Source organism: Musa acuminata, chromosome BXJ3-3, assembly GCF_036884655.1.
Source record: "Musa acuminata AAA Group cultivar baxijiao chromosome BXJ3-3, Cavendish_Baxijiao_AAA, whole genome shotgun sequence".
Taxonomy (NCBI): Eukaryota; Viridiplantae; Streptophyta; class Magnoliopsida; order Zingiberales; family Musaceae; genus Musa; species Musa acuminata.
Genome location: NC_088351.1, coordinates 10,085,017 through 10,102,500, shown reverse-complemented (window position 1 = coordinate 10,102,500; position 17,484 = coordinate 10,085,017). Strand labels below are relative to the sequence as shown.

General features: G+C 39.0%; 2 protein-coding genes across 3 annotated transcripts in view; one reads left to right on the top strand and one right to left on the bottom strand.

Moving 5' to 3' along the window:
* Positions 1-4,472, top strand: part of LOC135581540 (uncharacterized) — a 4,835-nt gene extending 363 nt beyond the window's left edge. For both annotated transcript variants that reach the window (XM_065140927.1, XM_065140928.1), the window contains 6 exons: positions 1-24; positions 124-180; positions 874-1,027; positions 3,726-3,823; positions 3,910-3,975; positions 4,139-4,472. The exon at positions 1-24 is cut by the window's left edge. In XM_065140927.1, coding sequence (XP_064996999.1) covers positions 1-24; positions 124-180; positions 874-1,027; positions 3,726-3,823; positions 3,910-3,975; positions 4,139-4,177 — 438 coding nt within the window. In that variant the 3' untranslated portion in view covers positions 4,178-4,472. The remainder of the gene's footprint in view (positions 25-123; positions 181-873; positions 1,028-3,725; positions 3,824-3,909; positions 3,976-4,138) is intronic.
* Positions 4,473-4,828: 356 nt separating this feature from the next.
* LOC103973870 (autophagy-related protein 11) lies at positions 4,829-15,198 on the bottom strand. The gene is made up of 5 exons (XM_009388538.3): positions 13,655-15,198; positions 9,555-11,235; positions 8,047-8,264; positions 5,849-6,062; positions 4,829-5,390 (listed from the first exon to the last, which is right to left on the bottom strand). The coding sequence occupies exons 1-5, from the start codon at positions 14,614-14,616 to the stop codon at positions 4,995-4,997; spliced, it is 3,471 nt and encodes a 1,156-aa protein (XP_009386813.2). The 5' UTR covers positions 14,617-15,198; the 3' UTR covers positions 4,829-4,994.
* Positions 15,199-17,484: the final 2,286 nt, after the last annotated feature.

Sequence of the window (17,484 nt, the reverse complement as noted above, 5' to 3'; positions counted from 1 at the left end):
TTCAGCCGATCTTCTTCTGATCCCGTACTCCCTTCTCTGTTCCTCTCACTTTCTTGATAGCCTTGCGTAGTTTTCTCACTTGGTCTTAGGATTTATTCTTTCTTATTTTGATTCTTGGCTCAGGATGACGCCAGTGCCAGCCGGCAGAAGAAGGAGGCCGAAGCGGCTTGGAAGGCGCAGGTACTGATGCGTTAGGGTTTTCAATCCCCAGGAGCTCGGGGGCTTCCGACGTTGATTGGAAAGAGTTTTGTCTCCCTTCTGATTCATTTGGTTGTCGAGCTTTACCTCTCGATCCATCAAAAATTTTCTGGTTGAAATTTGTTGCATTAGTCTCAGTTTGATAACAAGGATGGTTTGGATAGTGGAGGATACAATTCCATCTTTTGGGTGAACAGTTCGGAAATCAGTTGACAATGTCGACTAGTGAAAATATCACTCTTTGTATCAGCCTAAGCAGTATTTACCGCTACATTTTACAGAATTAGGAATTAGCTTTCTGACGGTCAATTTCTAAGACAGTGCCCATAAATAAGAATACATGTTTTCTGATGGTCATAACTGGTTTTCGATGGTAAAATATTGCTGTATATATGGCTATTTCACATTACTTAGTATATCATCATTAGGAGGAATTGTCTGATCTTGAACTTATCAACCTGCTTAATTATTGTTGTTTTTATAAAAATTGCAATTGATACTTGATAAATCTCTTGGATCTTTTCACTGTTTCTTGGTCAATTTTTTACTATTTTTTGTTTCATGTCAAATTTGCATTAGTTGCATCCTTTTGTCCTTTTAGGTTTGCTGCCATCGTTTTTCTACATCCATCTGTTTAATCTGTTCCATGTTTGTCTCCTCTCTTCATGCATGAAGAAAGCTTGGGAAGTTGCTCAAGCACCTGTTAAAAACTTGTTGATGATGGGTTTTATGATGTGGATGGCTGGAAGCACAGTTCATTTGTTCAGTATCGGCATTACATTTTCAGCCCTTTGGCAGCCAATAAGCGCTCTTCAAGGTGTTGGAAAAGGTATGTAATTGCCACCATTCTTTTTGTTCTTCAGTTAGTCTCCCATTAGATGTAAGGTTATGCATACAAAACTGATTTCACATTGGATATACATGCATCTTGGCCTTGGCCACATTGATGATTTATGTGTGATCTTTCAGCTATATCATTAACTGTGCCTAATGTGTCCTGTAGAGTTGTTACAAGGATGTGAAGGAAACTAATTAACATCATACCTAAACCTCTGTTGGCGCCTCTTTTGGTTAGCATTTGACTACTCAGAGGACACAGGAGTAACTCAGGGATGGAAAAATTAATACAATATAGGAACTTTTTTAGTTTCTAATGACTGTACAGGACATCAAGGATGAAAAGGTATTTTCATATATATATATATATATATATATATATATATATATATATATATATATATATATATATATATATATATATATATAATAATAATAATAATAATGATGAAATAGATGGATCAGGAATCCCTAAAGGTTTTTGATATCTTGGTTGTACTGCTAAATGTAAGAGGACCTCTTAATATGTGTATAATAAATAAAAGAGTGGTGATTGTTGTAGAACCCTTACTTCTGAAGGATGGTTTTATAAGATAAATTTGTGGCTTTTTATACCTTTATGAATCAAAACATTTGTCCAAATAGGAAAATATACTAAAAAGTGTTTCGCCCAAAACAGATATATAAATACACCAGTTAGGTCAGGTGAGCCAGTTCAGGTTAGTGATGCAATATGAGACATAGGAAGATCTTATAAGTCAATGTAGAAAATGATAAACGTAAATTTTTGATGTCATTGTTGAAAACAATGAAAGGGTTTTCTATGGGCCCTAGTTTATCCAGTAACATTGCTCTATATAGAGCTTAATTGTGAGAATGGATCATGTAGCTGACCCCAAATATTTTGGATTTAGCTTCTCATTGTTGTTGAAACCTCAAAAGTTACACTGGAATTTTAATACTTTTCTTGATGGGCATTGGCCATTGAACCTAACTGCTAGGCTATACCCATACTGTTGGCAAGTAAGCAACATAGTCAGTTATACTGCTTTAGAGCTGGTTGGGGTTGTCGAGCTTGTAAACCAGCTTTGCACATTAATTATTTTTATATTTAACAGTTTACTCTCTTATATTTATTGCATGTTTGGTCCTTCAGTCCCTCCATTCTCTCTTTTCTTTTTTCCTTCATCTCCTGCTCACTGTATGATGTATTGGGATTGTTCTGGGGATTATTTTGGTATTGAAATCAGATTAGTTTGTTTGATGGGTTGGATTGGCATTGCTGCCGAAATCATGAACAAAAGATTGATACACAGAAACTCAGAAAAAGTGAACAAAGAAAACAGAAATGGTGGGATTAGATTCAAGTAACGTGCACATGATGTCAATTATAAAGTACCAAAATTAAAGTACCAAAATTGTTCACCTAGTATTGGAACTCTTGGTCTCAGTGATCTCCAATATTACTGTGATCTTGTCTATTCATTGATTTGATTCCTTTGAAGAAAATGCTGTTGTGGAAATTTCTTTGTGCCCCATAAATGCCTTGATATAACACCTCAAACCTCAGCCGAATACTTGCTTAACCTGTTTCCTTTTCTTGGTCTCTTAATCTGTGCTGAAGATGATTCTTCTGTGTTTAGCATCATATTCTAAACAAATGATTCTTTACTCAGTGAAAGATCTCATTTTCGTATTCTAGCAATCTTAAGGTCATAATGAGAACTTAGTTATCCAAACCCTTAATATCATGCAGCATGTCCGCTAACTCCTTATATATCAACTACACTTTATTCTAATAACTTCCTTCTATGAAGCTATTCCTTATCTTTCCTATGAAGACTAGCTACATTAGCTACATTTATTACTTATCCTTCCTTCTCTTCTTGCTTCTTTTTTTCCTTCATCTTCTCCTGTTCTTTGTCTTTCTCCTTGTCTTGTTCCTGGATCTAGTTGCCAGGAGCAAAGAGCAAGAGAAAACTATGAGATATCCTACTTCATGCAGTTCTTTCTCAGCTCCTACTCCTATTGGAATTTGTTTGTTATCTGCCGGATTGGACTGCTAAAGTGTTTTGTCATCCAGTCAATATTTAGGGACAGGGACCAATCCTCTCTTTTCCAGTCATGATCAGGCTGGCTTCCCCAGTTCATGATGATCTTAGGTGTAATCCACTCGCTATTATTGGTTTCTTGACAGTGATCAATCTGAATTGATGCAACAGAGTTTATTCTATTTTCAATGGGTTTTGGTGCAGTGGTTTTTCCTCAATGATCAATTAGGGTTCTGGTTCCAAATTCTAGCCTATTCCTACTTGGATATTGACTGATCATTTGAATAATCTCTCTTGAATGCCTCTTGTGTCTTTTCTTTCTGATACCGTCAAAAGTGTGAATATATTGCCTTAGGTCTTTCGCCCACAGGAATTAACTAGAGTTGGCGCCTTTTACATCATTACATACGATTCACTCTTTTTTTTTTTACTTGATGTGTTCTATCCTTTCTTTCGAAATTGGACATGCATTTCGTTTTTTGGTTTTACTGTTGATATTGTGTTTGTGCTTTGCGAATCACATGTGCTTGTCACAAGATATGGTGTTTTTGTTTGTCAACATGGTTTTGCCTCAACTTGCATCAGTTAAGACGTTCAAAGTTCTACAGCATTCTGGAATGACCATGTTCCTCCTTGCAGTTTTTGAACCCTACAAGGACCCAAGGGTAGATACCCTTGCACCCAAATTGCTTTTCATTGCTCTTAACTTGGCTGGGCTGGTCCTAGGCATCTGGAAGGTAAAACTTTGATGACCATAATTGTGCAGACTATCGCAAAAATCATTTGAATCTTGAATGTGATTTTTCTTCTCATGGTTTGACAGCTCAACACATTGGGTCTTCTCCCAACACATGCATCAGATTGGGTCTCTTCTTTACCTCCTGCATCGGTACGACTTCATCGTCTTGCTCATTTATGCTGCTTGCATTAATATGCATGTGTCGCCACCCACATCATTCTGTTTCCAATAAATAATGATCAATTTAACGTGTTAACAGAGATCCTTGTTCTTCTTCTAACTAATGCCTTTTAAGTAACCACTATTACTCCAGGAAGTGGAATACGCCGGTGGGGGCCTTCCAGTCCACTGATACTTTTGAGCCAGCTTATTGTTCAAGAATCTCTTGCTTTCTCCGGTCATTGCTAATGTCGGTATCGGGAACAGATTCTTGCTAGCTTAGCATCAGCTTGAAAGTTTAATATGGATGATTGGATATGACGCATAACATGTATGCATTTGGCCTATAGACCTGTTGTTGAGTAAGATTATTCTTTTGCTTCTCATGTTATTAAGTTTGATGTCACAGAAACTCTCTATTTGCGGGCATTAGACATATAAATGTACTTATATCTCGTTGAAAATTATGCATCAGTCTTTTTCTATTATTAAGATTTTTACTAATGTGAAATTATTTTCATCGCCCAATCGAAATCAAGAAGCAAAAAAATGATAACTCGGTTCGACTTAAAAAAGGGTATCAATGGAGGTGTGGATATACATGTTTCGAATTTCGTGCACAATACTAACACATCCACGTCGCCCGAATCGTGATTTAGCAGAGAAATGAACAGTATTCCACTATCGCTGTGATTTAGCATAGATATTATACATGTTTCTTTTTACTGCTAGTAGTGTTCAGATTAAAAGACGGCAATTCTTGGCAGCGTACCATCAGACGGTCAATTTTTTAAGCACATGCATGAATCCATGCATAAAACGTAAGCCTTACGTCCACAGAATCTTAAAAAAAAAAAAAAATACATGTATTCACATGCTAATAACGTCATAAAAGAGTTTGGTATGTACAGAAGAAAGTGCGAAACCGGTCATATGTACAAAGATACCCCACCAGAGTCAATTCTATGCACTGTACAATTGATCCTCCTTCACTTCAGCCAGTAGCGAGATCAGGAAGTCGAATGAACGGTGTTAGGTAGCATCGCGATTGTCACTATAAAGTATTCACAGCCGATGGGAAGATTGTATGGGTTTAAGGCAGCCCCTTGTGCAATAGATCGTCGGTTGTTGGTAGTTTCGCCGGTCGAAGCTTCGACTTGATCTCCTTGCTGAGTCCTGACGGATACTGGTGGCCGCACAATCCGCCGCTCGATATGCACGATCTGCCCGATTATGTATGCTGGTCGCCCGGAATGTTGTTCTTTGAACAGTGCAACCGATTCTTCAGAGAGGTAGTAGTTCGGACAGCTCCGATTGATTGCTTCGTAGTGTCCGGCAGGGTTCAGAACAAACGCTGCGAGCTCGTGAACTTCAAAGCGACCAAAAGTGATTTTCTCCTTGCTTGCCTGTTAAATCCACACATATAGATTACAAGTCCGATTAAAACATAGAAAGCAGTGACTACAGAAAGATGATGGCATGATTAAATTGATGTTAACAGTCGAACCGAGCAAATCAACCTGAGAAGAAATGTAACCCGATAGGCCTAGGCAACGAAGAAAAGTCATGTCTTGCAATTATGTAATCTATTGGCTACACATCTAGACTAAGTAATTCAAATAGAACAAGCTGAGACTGGTTAACAAAGGCACCATGATGAGCGGAAGACAAAAGTTACCTACTAGAATTAGCAATGAAATGTCATCCAGTAAAGTACTGATAGAAATATAAAAGTACATAATAATCCTTCCAAGTTACCAACAGATAATCAAGGATGACATGGCTATCAAGAGCGGAACATCATGTTATCAAGCATGCCATATTCTCAATCCATTTTAAAGATCTAGTGGAATGATCTACCAACCTGTTTTTCTAACTGATGTTTATTGTATAAGCTTTTAAGTAGCTCATTCTTCTCTTCCAGCTCTCTCACAAGGTTTACTTGTGCAACTTCAGCCTTGGAACAGCGATCCGAGAGATCAGAACGATGACGGGACAAAAAATTTACCCTGTCTGCAAGGACTTTTATACATGCTTGGAAATCCCTGGTAAAGTCATCTTCATCCTCACTGAGAGAACTGCAAAAGAGGAAATGGAAAACATTCTGAAAAGAAACAGAAATTTTTTATGCTAGATTCACAAGAAGTTAATTTTGATTAGGAGTGGAAGTCATGCATGCATTGACGCAAGAATCAATCTCACCAGACTGTTCAATTAAGTCCACTTAAAACCTTCCTTGGAAGACTGATTCCTTATAACTACAAACCGAATTCAACTCTTATAAATCAATCAATCATTACTAGCTACAAAGCTACTGGCTCTAAAAATCATGTTAACCAGTCAGTTATGAATGGATGGGATAGCTAAGATCCAAATCAAGACATTATTTCATAACTGTTCGTGAGGCATACAAGATGATAGATACAAGTGTCACTAGGAAAATCAGCAAATAACAACTACAAATGCTAGAAAACTTATATGCCCTGGGTTCAGATTTTAAGATGAAGTGTTGGCTTTAATAGAAGATACATCATCAAAGGGGATATAGAAAGATAATGTTTTCCTGTTTTTGTCCTCCAATGATACAGTATAAGAGACAAACTCTCTATATAACATTTTTAAATGCCATCCAGGGATTAATTTTGAATTCCCTTTGAGAGTTAAGACTTAAAAACAAAGCTGAAAGAAAGTGGCATTAAAATGTAAAACAAGGATCAGTAATTATAACAGTAGCAAAGGTGTCAGAGCCAGTGATTTAAATAGGCACTCGAACACTTGCCTAAGCGCTCGGGCAAGGCGAGGCGAGGTGAGGCTCGAGCGCCTCGTGTGTGCACCAGGAGACACGCTTCAATGGGGCAGCACCTGGGCGCTCGCCCGAACGAAAGCGCTGGGCGCTTCGGGCGAGCGCCCGATTCTATTAGGCGAACCGAACTAGTTTAAGGCTGGTTCGGTTCGTAGTTTCTTACCTCAAAACCACACTTCACGCCCGCATGACCCCGAGGAACCCTAGCGCTGACGCTTTCTACCGCTGCCTTTGCTGCAGATGCAGCGGACCGAGCCTTCCTCTGTTGTCGACGGACGAGTCCAACGGCCCCTGTAGCTTACTTCCGTTGTCGCTTCCTTCCGCTGTTGTGGGAGAGGACCGCAGGTTCCTCCACCACCGACAAATGCCCTCTGGAGCTTCTGTCAGTGTCGTTGCTGCTGTTCGCAGCTTCTGCCGTTGTTGTTGTTGTACGCAGCTTTCACTGTTGTCGTTGCTGTCCGCAGCTCTCGCCACTGTCATTGCTACTGTCCATAGCTTCCCTCGCTACCGCTGTTGCTGGCCACAACTTTCGCCACTACCGCTGCTATCGTTCGCAGCATTGCCATAACTATCTTAAACTAATTCTCCGTCGCTACTGCTATCTCCTTCTGTTACTGTTAACATTTTTTTTCTCCCCCCTCTAACTTTAAGTAATATACTGTTAGCAATATTTTTTAAATTTAATATCATATTTTTAATTTAAATAATTATATTTTTATTTATATTATATATTTTTATATTTCAAAGAATATTTTTTTTGCCCCCTCTAACTTATATAATATACAGTTAACAAAATATTTTTAATTTAGTATTATATTTTTGTTTCAATAATTATATTTTTTATATTTTAATATTTCAGAGCGCATCACTTCGCTCGACTTGGGCGTTTTGGGACTTTGGCGCCTAACGCTTTTTAAATCATTGGTCAGAGCTGAACTATCCATGTAAAGGTTAAATACAAACGACAAACACAACAAAATCCAATAGGTCTACTAAGACAATATGTACAAAGAGCCCTCGGGGCACCCAGAAAACGATGCGAGATTTGAGTATCATGTGTTCAAATAAAGGTGACGTTGACCTAATAATTACTAATAAGAGGATAAAGATTTACTATGCAATGTGCTTTTCAGATAGTAAATTCAATGTTCATCCAGAAACAATCACAAATATCACACTGGCACAACTGAAATAATCAGACATGAAACACGATCAAAGGGGATATTGTCAACAATGGTAATTCAATTATCAAAAGATACCTGGCAAGCGACAGAGCCAAAGATCGGAATGAGTCTGCAAAACTAACTGCAGCACCAGATGTAACACAACTGCGAAACCGTTCAAATAAACTGTGCATCTTCACTGCTTTTAAACGCAAGGCATTATATTCCGAGGCCCTTCTATCAGCAGCACATAGATTAGTATGGGCATCTTCTCTTGCTTCATGTAGGCAATTCTCCAAGTGCACACAGTTCATCTTGCAGGAAGTAAAAAACAGCCTTTTAAAAATGTCTTGAACAAGTGATGAGAACAAGAGATAATACAGAATATATTTCATAATTATGGAAGCATGTCCATAATGGTATATAACCACTACAAAGAGCCTGGTTAAGTAAAAATAACATGAAGCATGACAGTAAGTTATGTTACAATCATGTTTCAGCCACAAAAGATGCAGTTAAACAAAAGCACGATGGCATTGACATCAGAAATGGGGACCGGGACCGGACTGAAAACACTGGATTAGATGGTCAGGTTGGATTGACAACATTGGCCAAGAATCAAGCAGAAACTGCCTAGGGATGGCCCCAGATCTTTGGAATATGACAAAATCAACCTAAAATCTGGTTCAAACCAGCCAAATCAGATCAGACTTCCTCCCTCCCAAATTAAGCCAATATGACCCATTTCCCATCTCAAATTTTAGGAGTTGATTATGGCAGATCGGATGGAATGCAGACCTGACTTTACAAGATTGCTGAGGTAACTTTTCTTGAATGATATTTTACAGGAAGATGGAAGTACTTCCATAAAAGAGCAAATTATAGTGCTCTTGACGACTATATCTTAGTTGCCTCTCCACAAAAAAAAAGTGGCTACATGCTTTCCGGGATAAGCATAGTTATTACACCATTTTATCCAAGAGAAACATTTCCTATTCACTCCAAAACTCCTTGATCTTTTAGAATGTGGGAAACATGGCGTAACCGACTATTCTTATTCTATTGAAGATATCAAGGATCAAGTAAAAAGATAAGAATATGATCAAGTCAACATTAACATGTAGAATTTCGTTATTACCTTAATAAAAGTCACCGTAACCCAATAAGGTAGAATAACCAATGTTGGAATTTCCTACCCAAGATGTCTGATCACAATCACTAAAAGAGTCAACTTGTCAATGAAACAATTAAACGACTGGAAACTCAGATATGAAAGACAAGAACAGCAACCTCAAGGATATAAAAGAAGTGTTACTTGAACTACAATAAATTAAAAAACATCTAAACCAAATTCTAATGCACTGGGATTTTCAGAACGACTATTATTAAGGAGTATTGATTAAACAAACCAACTATTAACATTAGCCTATAGAAGTTTTGAATAACTTTCAAAGATGAAATTCTCAGCTACACTAGATGAACAGTAATTTTTTCAACATTAGCCTGCACAGATTCTCAAAACTTCAGAAGATGAACAGTAATTTTTCAACATGTACATTTGCTAGCTATTCAACGGATTCTCTTATTCCAATGCAGCAACTGACCTGAGATTCATCAAGAAGATTTCGGCTGATCTCCAGTTCTTTCTTAAGTGAGTTTACCTCCTCCATAGTGGCTTTGAGCTTGTTTTCCATTTCAGTGCACTGATTTGACTTCTCTGCAAGGGCATTTTGCAGGTCTTGTACAAGGTCTTTTGACTCCAAAACTGGCTCATCAGCAGTTTCACAAGGTAACATTTTCACAGGAATCTCAGTGTTGACACCAGATGAATCTTTTTCCATGGTCATCTGGGCTGTCATCATTTTCACTTCACTGACAAGAGGACCAACCTGACTTTCATCCCGAGGCTGCTCTAGCATTGACGCATCCATAGAATTATGTGTGGAGTCAACAGAACGCATATTCAGTGTGCCTGAAAGATCAGTCATACTCTCATCTCCACCTTCTCCTGGTTTACTTGGTCCAGTCACATGCTCTATCTTGGAATCCACCAATCCAGATGTACTAGATAACTCATCCATAGGCATCATTGACGTGTAAGGTATCCGACTTTCCCCCTCTCCAAAACTCTCCAACTTATAGCCATCATTCTTTAAAGCTGAAATGCCAGAATCAGAGACATCTTTAACAGACACAAGATTCTGCCCTTGGGAATACTTATCTGATAATCTCTGCTCGAGCTCTTTAATCCGTTTCACATAAGACAGGCATTCCTCCTGCTTCACATTTAACATATAGCGAAGGCGATTGGCAAACTCATCTTTTTCTCGAAGAGCTTCAGCTGTCCTCTCCTTCACGTTTTTCAACATATCATCCTTTGTGCCTTCATCTACGGGGTCATATCGAGTTGCAACATCGATTGCACAGAGCATAGCAATCGCCGAAGCAAGGTCAGCTTTTAATAGTGCATTCTCAACTTCCATTTTGCTTGTTCCAGCGATATCCACTGATTCGCAACCCTCCAAAAACTCCACCTTCTCACCATTATGAACAGAACTTTCTTCAGATTTAATCATATTGCTACTGCTACACGTGGCCAAGTAATCATTTTCCGCTACATCCTTCTCAGTCTTAGAGACCAAGCCTATCGATGACTGTGGTGCATAACGATCTACATCAATCACATCAATTTCCAACAAGTTTGTATCAAAAGGAGTTATATTGACATCACATTGACTGGGTGAATCAAACAATCCCATAGCTGCTAATATATCATTTGGAATGTATTTACTCCATGTTTTGAAGAACAACTCTCGTCTTCTGATCTCCGATTCTCTCTCTGTTGCAAGCCTTTCGGCCATTTGTCCAGCTAGGCCCATGTATAACTTCAAAGAAGATCTCCTTCTTACAATTTCAGCAAGGCAAGCTCTATATGCTTGTCCCACACCATTGACAAATTTTAAATTTTCAAACTCTTTGTCCTGATGTCCCATTACCTCTTGAAATGCATGAAGTTCATTCATCATGTCTCTGATGCCAAACTGAACAGATTTGACCTTTTGCATACTGAGATGAACCAACAAATTCATATCATTTTTCTTAACCTTGCATTTATCAAGTAACTTCGACATAACATGATCACAATTCTGCACATTTGGAAGATGACTTTTTTCATGAACATCATATATTCGGCCAAGGGCAGAAACTGCATCATGAGGACGAAGTGTTTCAGACAGTGGGAGACCTGAATCATCCACAAGTTTCTTTGCAGTGTCGACATCCTTACTGCATAAGAAACATAAAAGTCCTACATTACAATTCAAATTAGCTTTAAAAAAAAAGAAACAGAGGCAGCAGATAATGAATAAATAATTTGTCAGCAGATGACCTGGGCCACAAAATAATTTTCATTAGCAAACAATAAGTCACTTCACTCCAATATCTCCACATAAAATTTTAAGTGGAAATTCCTTTTAGATATAGATATTGAAAAACCCTACAATATATCAAGAGAGATCTGAAATATTTTTGCTTCCATGATTTGCCATATCATTGATCTGTTAAAATTTGCTTCATCACAGAGCAAATAGATCTAGTACATAAGTATGCACTTATAGTCATCCCTTAGCTTCTCATAAAAAAAAGGTCATAAATGGAAATAAAAAAGCCTGTTGGCGCCAACATCAAATGGATAAGCTGGTCATACCACCACTATTTTACTTCAAGTCAAAATGACATTGCGCTCAGGCTCCAAATTTCATTTCTCATAAATGTAGGACATTATTATCTGAGATAATTAGGGGAAAAGGTAAAAATATAACTAAGATGTCAATTGACACAGCTATATAGGAACATATTCCAGAAAGCTTCACAGGGTAAAGTACAACAAAATATTCAAGAAAGAGAGGACAATTTGGGTAGTCTATAGCTCTTCTTAATATTATTTCAATGAGTGAGAAGAAAAAAATGATTACTCATCTAAGAACAGGACCTTATTGTGGCGTAGGAGCATTGAACCTTACTAGGATGCTTATTTCAAATATTCTGAGAATGGTATCCTGAAGAAAAATAAGTATCTTCATGATCGCATGATAGGATCAACATAACATCTGATACAAATACAGATTTTTAATCTAAATATGTATCATAAGATCCAATACATAAACAATAATCATTAGTTAAATTCCAACTATGTTTATATTGTTCGAGAATGAAACGGATTGAAGGCAATAGCCCAGCCCCAGACCTGTCTAAGTTCTAGATTAGGTTTCATTTTTTTAGCTACACGTCATTAACAATATTTTTTCATCCAATTGAATATGACAAGAACTATGTAGCCAAATATGTATATGCAATTATATAGTTGCATCACATAAGATGAACTAATATGCAGTCTTCTAACTGCATATACAGCCAAAAAATATATGGCTGCTTATACAATCCACAATAGACATGTAAATGCATCCACAAATACACCTACATATAACCATGTGTCCATCTATACAGTCCACATACGTATGAATATGTGTCTGTCGTATGTAGTTTATGGTTCCTTCTCAGAGTTATAAATTTGAAATTACATAAATTTAATAGTTCAAATATGCTCAATATACCACTTCAATCACATACATTGTATCATATAATCTATCACATAAATAACTTCTTAAACATATAAACATCACCAATGAAGTCTTTGTTTATATCTGATTATGGTACTCAACATTTTAATATTAATGAAAACACTATCGAACTCCTAGAAAATGGGACATTCTAACATATATAGAATTGATGACTCTTCAACCCTGAGAAAAGACTCCCCCCAACACCCAAACAATAGAGAGGGAGGGAGAGAGCGAGGGATGGATGGATGGATGGATGGATGGATGGAAGGAGGGAGGAAAAAAGAGGGGCAGAGAAAGAAGGCAAGGTAAGCTTAAAGAAAAGTCAACGAGTCTGAACAAAGGAGAAAAAAATTGGAAGGAAATTTTCCATGTAGTAAAAAAGATGCATGTTCAACCAAATATCTCTTCAAAATGAGCAAGAGAAGGCTCATGCTAAGGATAGGAAAAACAGAGAAAAAGAAGAAGATAAGATCAGTTTAACTGTGCATGCAAAGCTTCTAAAAGACCTGACCCATAACTTTGTGACAGTTACATAAGGAACTTTTTTCACTCGAATTTTTATAGTGGAGTGTGTTTTTGTCATCTCATCTTTATTATCTCAAGTTATCAGTTTACATGGTCCAAAATGAAGGATGTGGAACCTCTCACCATGTAAGCATATACTTAATTGTCCATTTAAATTACAGTTGTGCCATGTGGGTATTAAATGGAATACAGAGAGTAAAAAATAGTCTTTCACCCGAGTATTATGTGAATCAATACCCTTTAAAAAAGCACCTAAGCTACATTTAAACATTAAAGAAAGAACAAGTATAGAAATTATAAAACTTCCGATCACATATAGAATTGCTACAAAGGTTATTCAAGAGGCATGCCAATAGAACCTTTCTCACAAACTTGCTACGGCCATGAAATCTTCAGATGACAAAACTATCATCCAATGTTGCCATTAAAATCTCTGCTAAGCATTATTGTCAAGTGAATCAATATTAAGTCACTTTGGTTTAATTGAAAGAATAGTGATCTGGCGCTCAAGTGGTTATGTTAAATCGGAATGACTAAAAGAAGCATAATAATCTAACCTCAATGACTGCATTACACTCTTCTGGTCATTAAGAACCTTCAGATGATTTTTAATTGCATGTTCCAATTCTCCCCAACCAGCTGAGTTCATGGATGAGAGTAGACTATCCAATTTTCTCTTGAGTTCCCCAAAGTTTGTCTTCAGCTGCGAAACTTTAAGTTCAAACTGCCGGTGGGAATTGAAGCAGACATCAACCCACTTTCTCAGGTCATCCTCCTTCACGAGATCAAACAAGCACTTGCGGTTCCCAGACTGCAGTCTCGGATGGAGTTTCAAGGACCGCAGCCTCTCCAAGTCCCTCTCGAAATTACCCAGGAGTTCGGAATGGTTCCTGTGCTGCTGGGAAAAGCACTTGACGAATTCCGTGTACCTCTGGTGTAGCTTCCTGTACGTGTGTTCCAGATTGCCACGAGCAGTCTCCAATGCCCTCCCCTGCACCTGTTGCTCCCTCAGCAACCTCTTGCAGATCTCCAACTTTGCCTGAGCGCATGTATACACAACATTTGCGAGCTGGAAATGGTATCGGAACTGGCGCTCGTAAGAGACCAATGCCTTGAGGGCCGGATCCGGGGCATTGTCCAAAGGGTGCGAATCCTGGGTCCGGGAAGGCGGAGGAGGGAGGGCGAGTTTCGGGGCGTCAATGGCTTCGGGGTGTGGCCGTGGGGAGTCAGCGTGGAGTCGGGCCTTGTTGTATAGGAAGACCTCGCGATCGTCCTGCGGAAGCTTGTAGTATGACAAGCACTGCTGCGCGTCCAGCGAGGTGTTGCGGCAGAGGAGGAGCTGGTCGGCCATGGCGACGCCACAGAGGGCCTCGATCGAGCGCTGGATGGCCTCGACGGGGGTGGCGCCGTCGCACTCGAACTCCAAGCTGTGGCCGTTCTCGGCGACGTGGACCAGGAGCTTCCGCCCGAGGACGAACCCCTCGTTGGTGGTGGAGGTGACGGCCGACCCGCAACTCATCTTCCTCCCTTGCCCTTCCCCGTTTCCCCTTCTTTCCCTCTACCCCTAAAACCGGAACCCTAGAACCGAAACCAGCCGCTAAAAATCCAAACTTTTCCAGAACGATGGCCAAAAGAACCCTTTTCTCTTCGATCCCCAATCCCACAACTACCAGCCTCGGCTGTATGTAAATCAAGAAGAAAGGAATCGGAAGTCGGAAAAGGGGGGAAGAAAAGAAAATGGGAGACGGAGAGAACAGGGTTCTTGTGCCACAGCAATCGAAGCAAAAAAAGGCTAGGGTATGCGAAGGGAAATCGACGATTTCTCGGAATCAAAGATAGATCGATGGATGAGACCGAATCCAAAACGTTTCCCAGGTGGCAGTGCCGGCGGATTTGTTAGAAGCCGTCTCCCTCTCCACCTCTCGGGAGCGGATTTACTTGCAGGGTTGGGATAAAGATTGGGATTAGGAGGCGTCGTGCGTGTGTCGATCGGATGAAGAAAGGGAGAGGCTCGCCGGACGGATTGAGAAGGAAATAAAAACACGCACACGGACGCTTCTCCGCCTTATTCCCTTCTCGTTTTGGAATCGGTAGAAAGGAAGGCTTCAAGGAAGGTATAGCAATTCCAAAGCAACTATTTACGGTGTTTAGCCACTTTTTACATATCCATCCTTGCAAGATACGAAAATAGCGACATTAGCCACTTTAAATTGATTTATGTACCGACATTTATATTTGATGGATGGATGGATATGAAATCAATTACTTGGGAAGGGGCGTATACGAAATTTGACCTCCTTCCTTCATATTTAACCCATGGCCGTAATCATCGATCGACTTGGTCCAACCGGAATTAGGTAAGTTTCGAAACGTGTGTGGAAATTGAATTAATGTTTAGAACATGCAAAAATGTGCTTTTGATTAACCCCTTTTTGTCAATGACTTTGGCAAGTCAAAATTACCCACCGCGAAACGATTTTAGATGGTGAGCTAAAGATCATAAGATGAAAATTTATATCCATCATATTTGTCACACTTTTCTCTCTATTATATTCACAAACGTATTTTCGAGGCTTCTAATAACCATATGTTTTTATCTTCTCGATGCTATATTTATTATAATTTTTAAAAAAATTCATGTGTTTCTTAAATTGATATCATCACCGATATCTATCTACCGTATCGATAGTTTACTCTAAATAGTTTTAGTTTATTATTATGCATAAGACATTTTATTTTTTTTAATAGATAATGAGATAATAGGTAAGTGGAAGCAATGCTTTTGACCACTAGAAAATACTCGAAATCTGAGGCTTAATGCCATGAAAGATTGTAGGGAAGCTATTATTTTGATGATGGATGATACGAGATTGACTCATGGTTTATAATTAAGGGATGTTATCCTTCCATGCTTCCAAATAAAAGTTGACTTTGGGGCTGCTTGATTCTAAGAGGAAGCATTTTTATCAACATGGCAAGGCAATGAGAAATTTTATTAAAGAGAAATTTTATCGACATGGCAAGGCAAGTCGTAAAACTTTTAGCAGAGTGGTCAACATGGCATAAACAATAAATTCTTGAACGCTACTGCTGTTGTAGGATTCCATTTGCATATGTATCTGTAGTATGGAACAGAAGACTCGCTTCTCTTTCTTGTGTGTTTCGCTTTTAAGGAAGGGTGTCTATCTGTCATCGAGTTAGTTGCCCACGAAAACCCTCACTTCCCAAGAAGTTGCGTGTGTCCTGTTGATGAGACATTTGAACTGCAGACAACTTTGAACGGAAGTCCTCCAAGGGCAATCGCTGTGCACAGGTCACTGTTGCTCCCATTAAATAGGCTGAGAAGTAGACATGAGAACTGGCTGCACAAAAGCTATCCTTCTTCTCTCGTGTTTCCCGTGGTTGGTTTCACTGTGATAAGTGCTGCACAAAGTTCCTGGTAGAGATGAGGTCTGGCTGTGACCATTATTACAACAGATTGATTGCTGCTGCATGGTGTTTGGCTCCGAGTGCTCCGAGACCAAATGACTATTTCTCGCCGTCGAGAACTCTGACATCCGCTGTAATCGAACGACACATGAGTCTCTTGTCAATGTGTTGATCGGATTGGTCACCGCTGTGATCAGCCTATTATTTTATCATATGGTTCAGATGCTCCAGTGGGCAGATAATATGATGAGCAACATTGCAGGGTCAAGTGCTTCAGCAATGACAGCTATCTATCTATCTGGTGTTTCCTGTGATGAGGCGTTGCAGTCACTCTGTTCTCTGAGTTTGCTCGATAATGAACAGCATCATTCATGGCATCCATTCGGTATGCGCCGCCTCAGCAGCTGAGGCAGACAAAAGTGCTCGGAGGTAAACAAAATCCTGCGAATTAACGTATGAAGATGAAATACATATATATATTAACAACATTTATTTATTTTCTCGTTTATTAACAACATTCCTTCACTTGCGGTGTATTCACCTTAATCAACATCTCACATGGCCTTCTTTTGTCCCCAAGTCCGAGTGAACAGACGATCCTAGCAGGACCACGTTGTGCAATCAACTCAGAAAAGCTAAACATTACCAGGCATCACTCACTCGGATGAAATGAATATGAGCTAATCTATGTGTAGACTCTAAAAACAATGATGAGTTGGCATACCTTGTTCGACAATGGAGTTCGATTTTGAGCCGTTTGTTTGAATTTAAGTTTCACTGGAAGCAGCAGCTTTACAAATCCTTCAAATACCAATCTGTAAGGAGACTCTTGCAGACGGTATCCATTGATGTATTTAAGTTTGGAATAATAGAAATCTATCGTAACAAGTGGCAGAGAGACCAATCATAAATGCAGACTTTGCTTATCTAAACATGCTTGTGAAGATCATTTTGTACC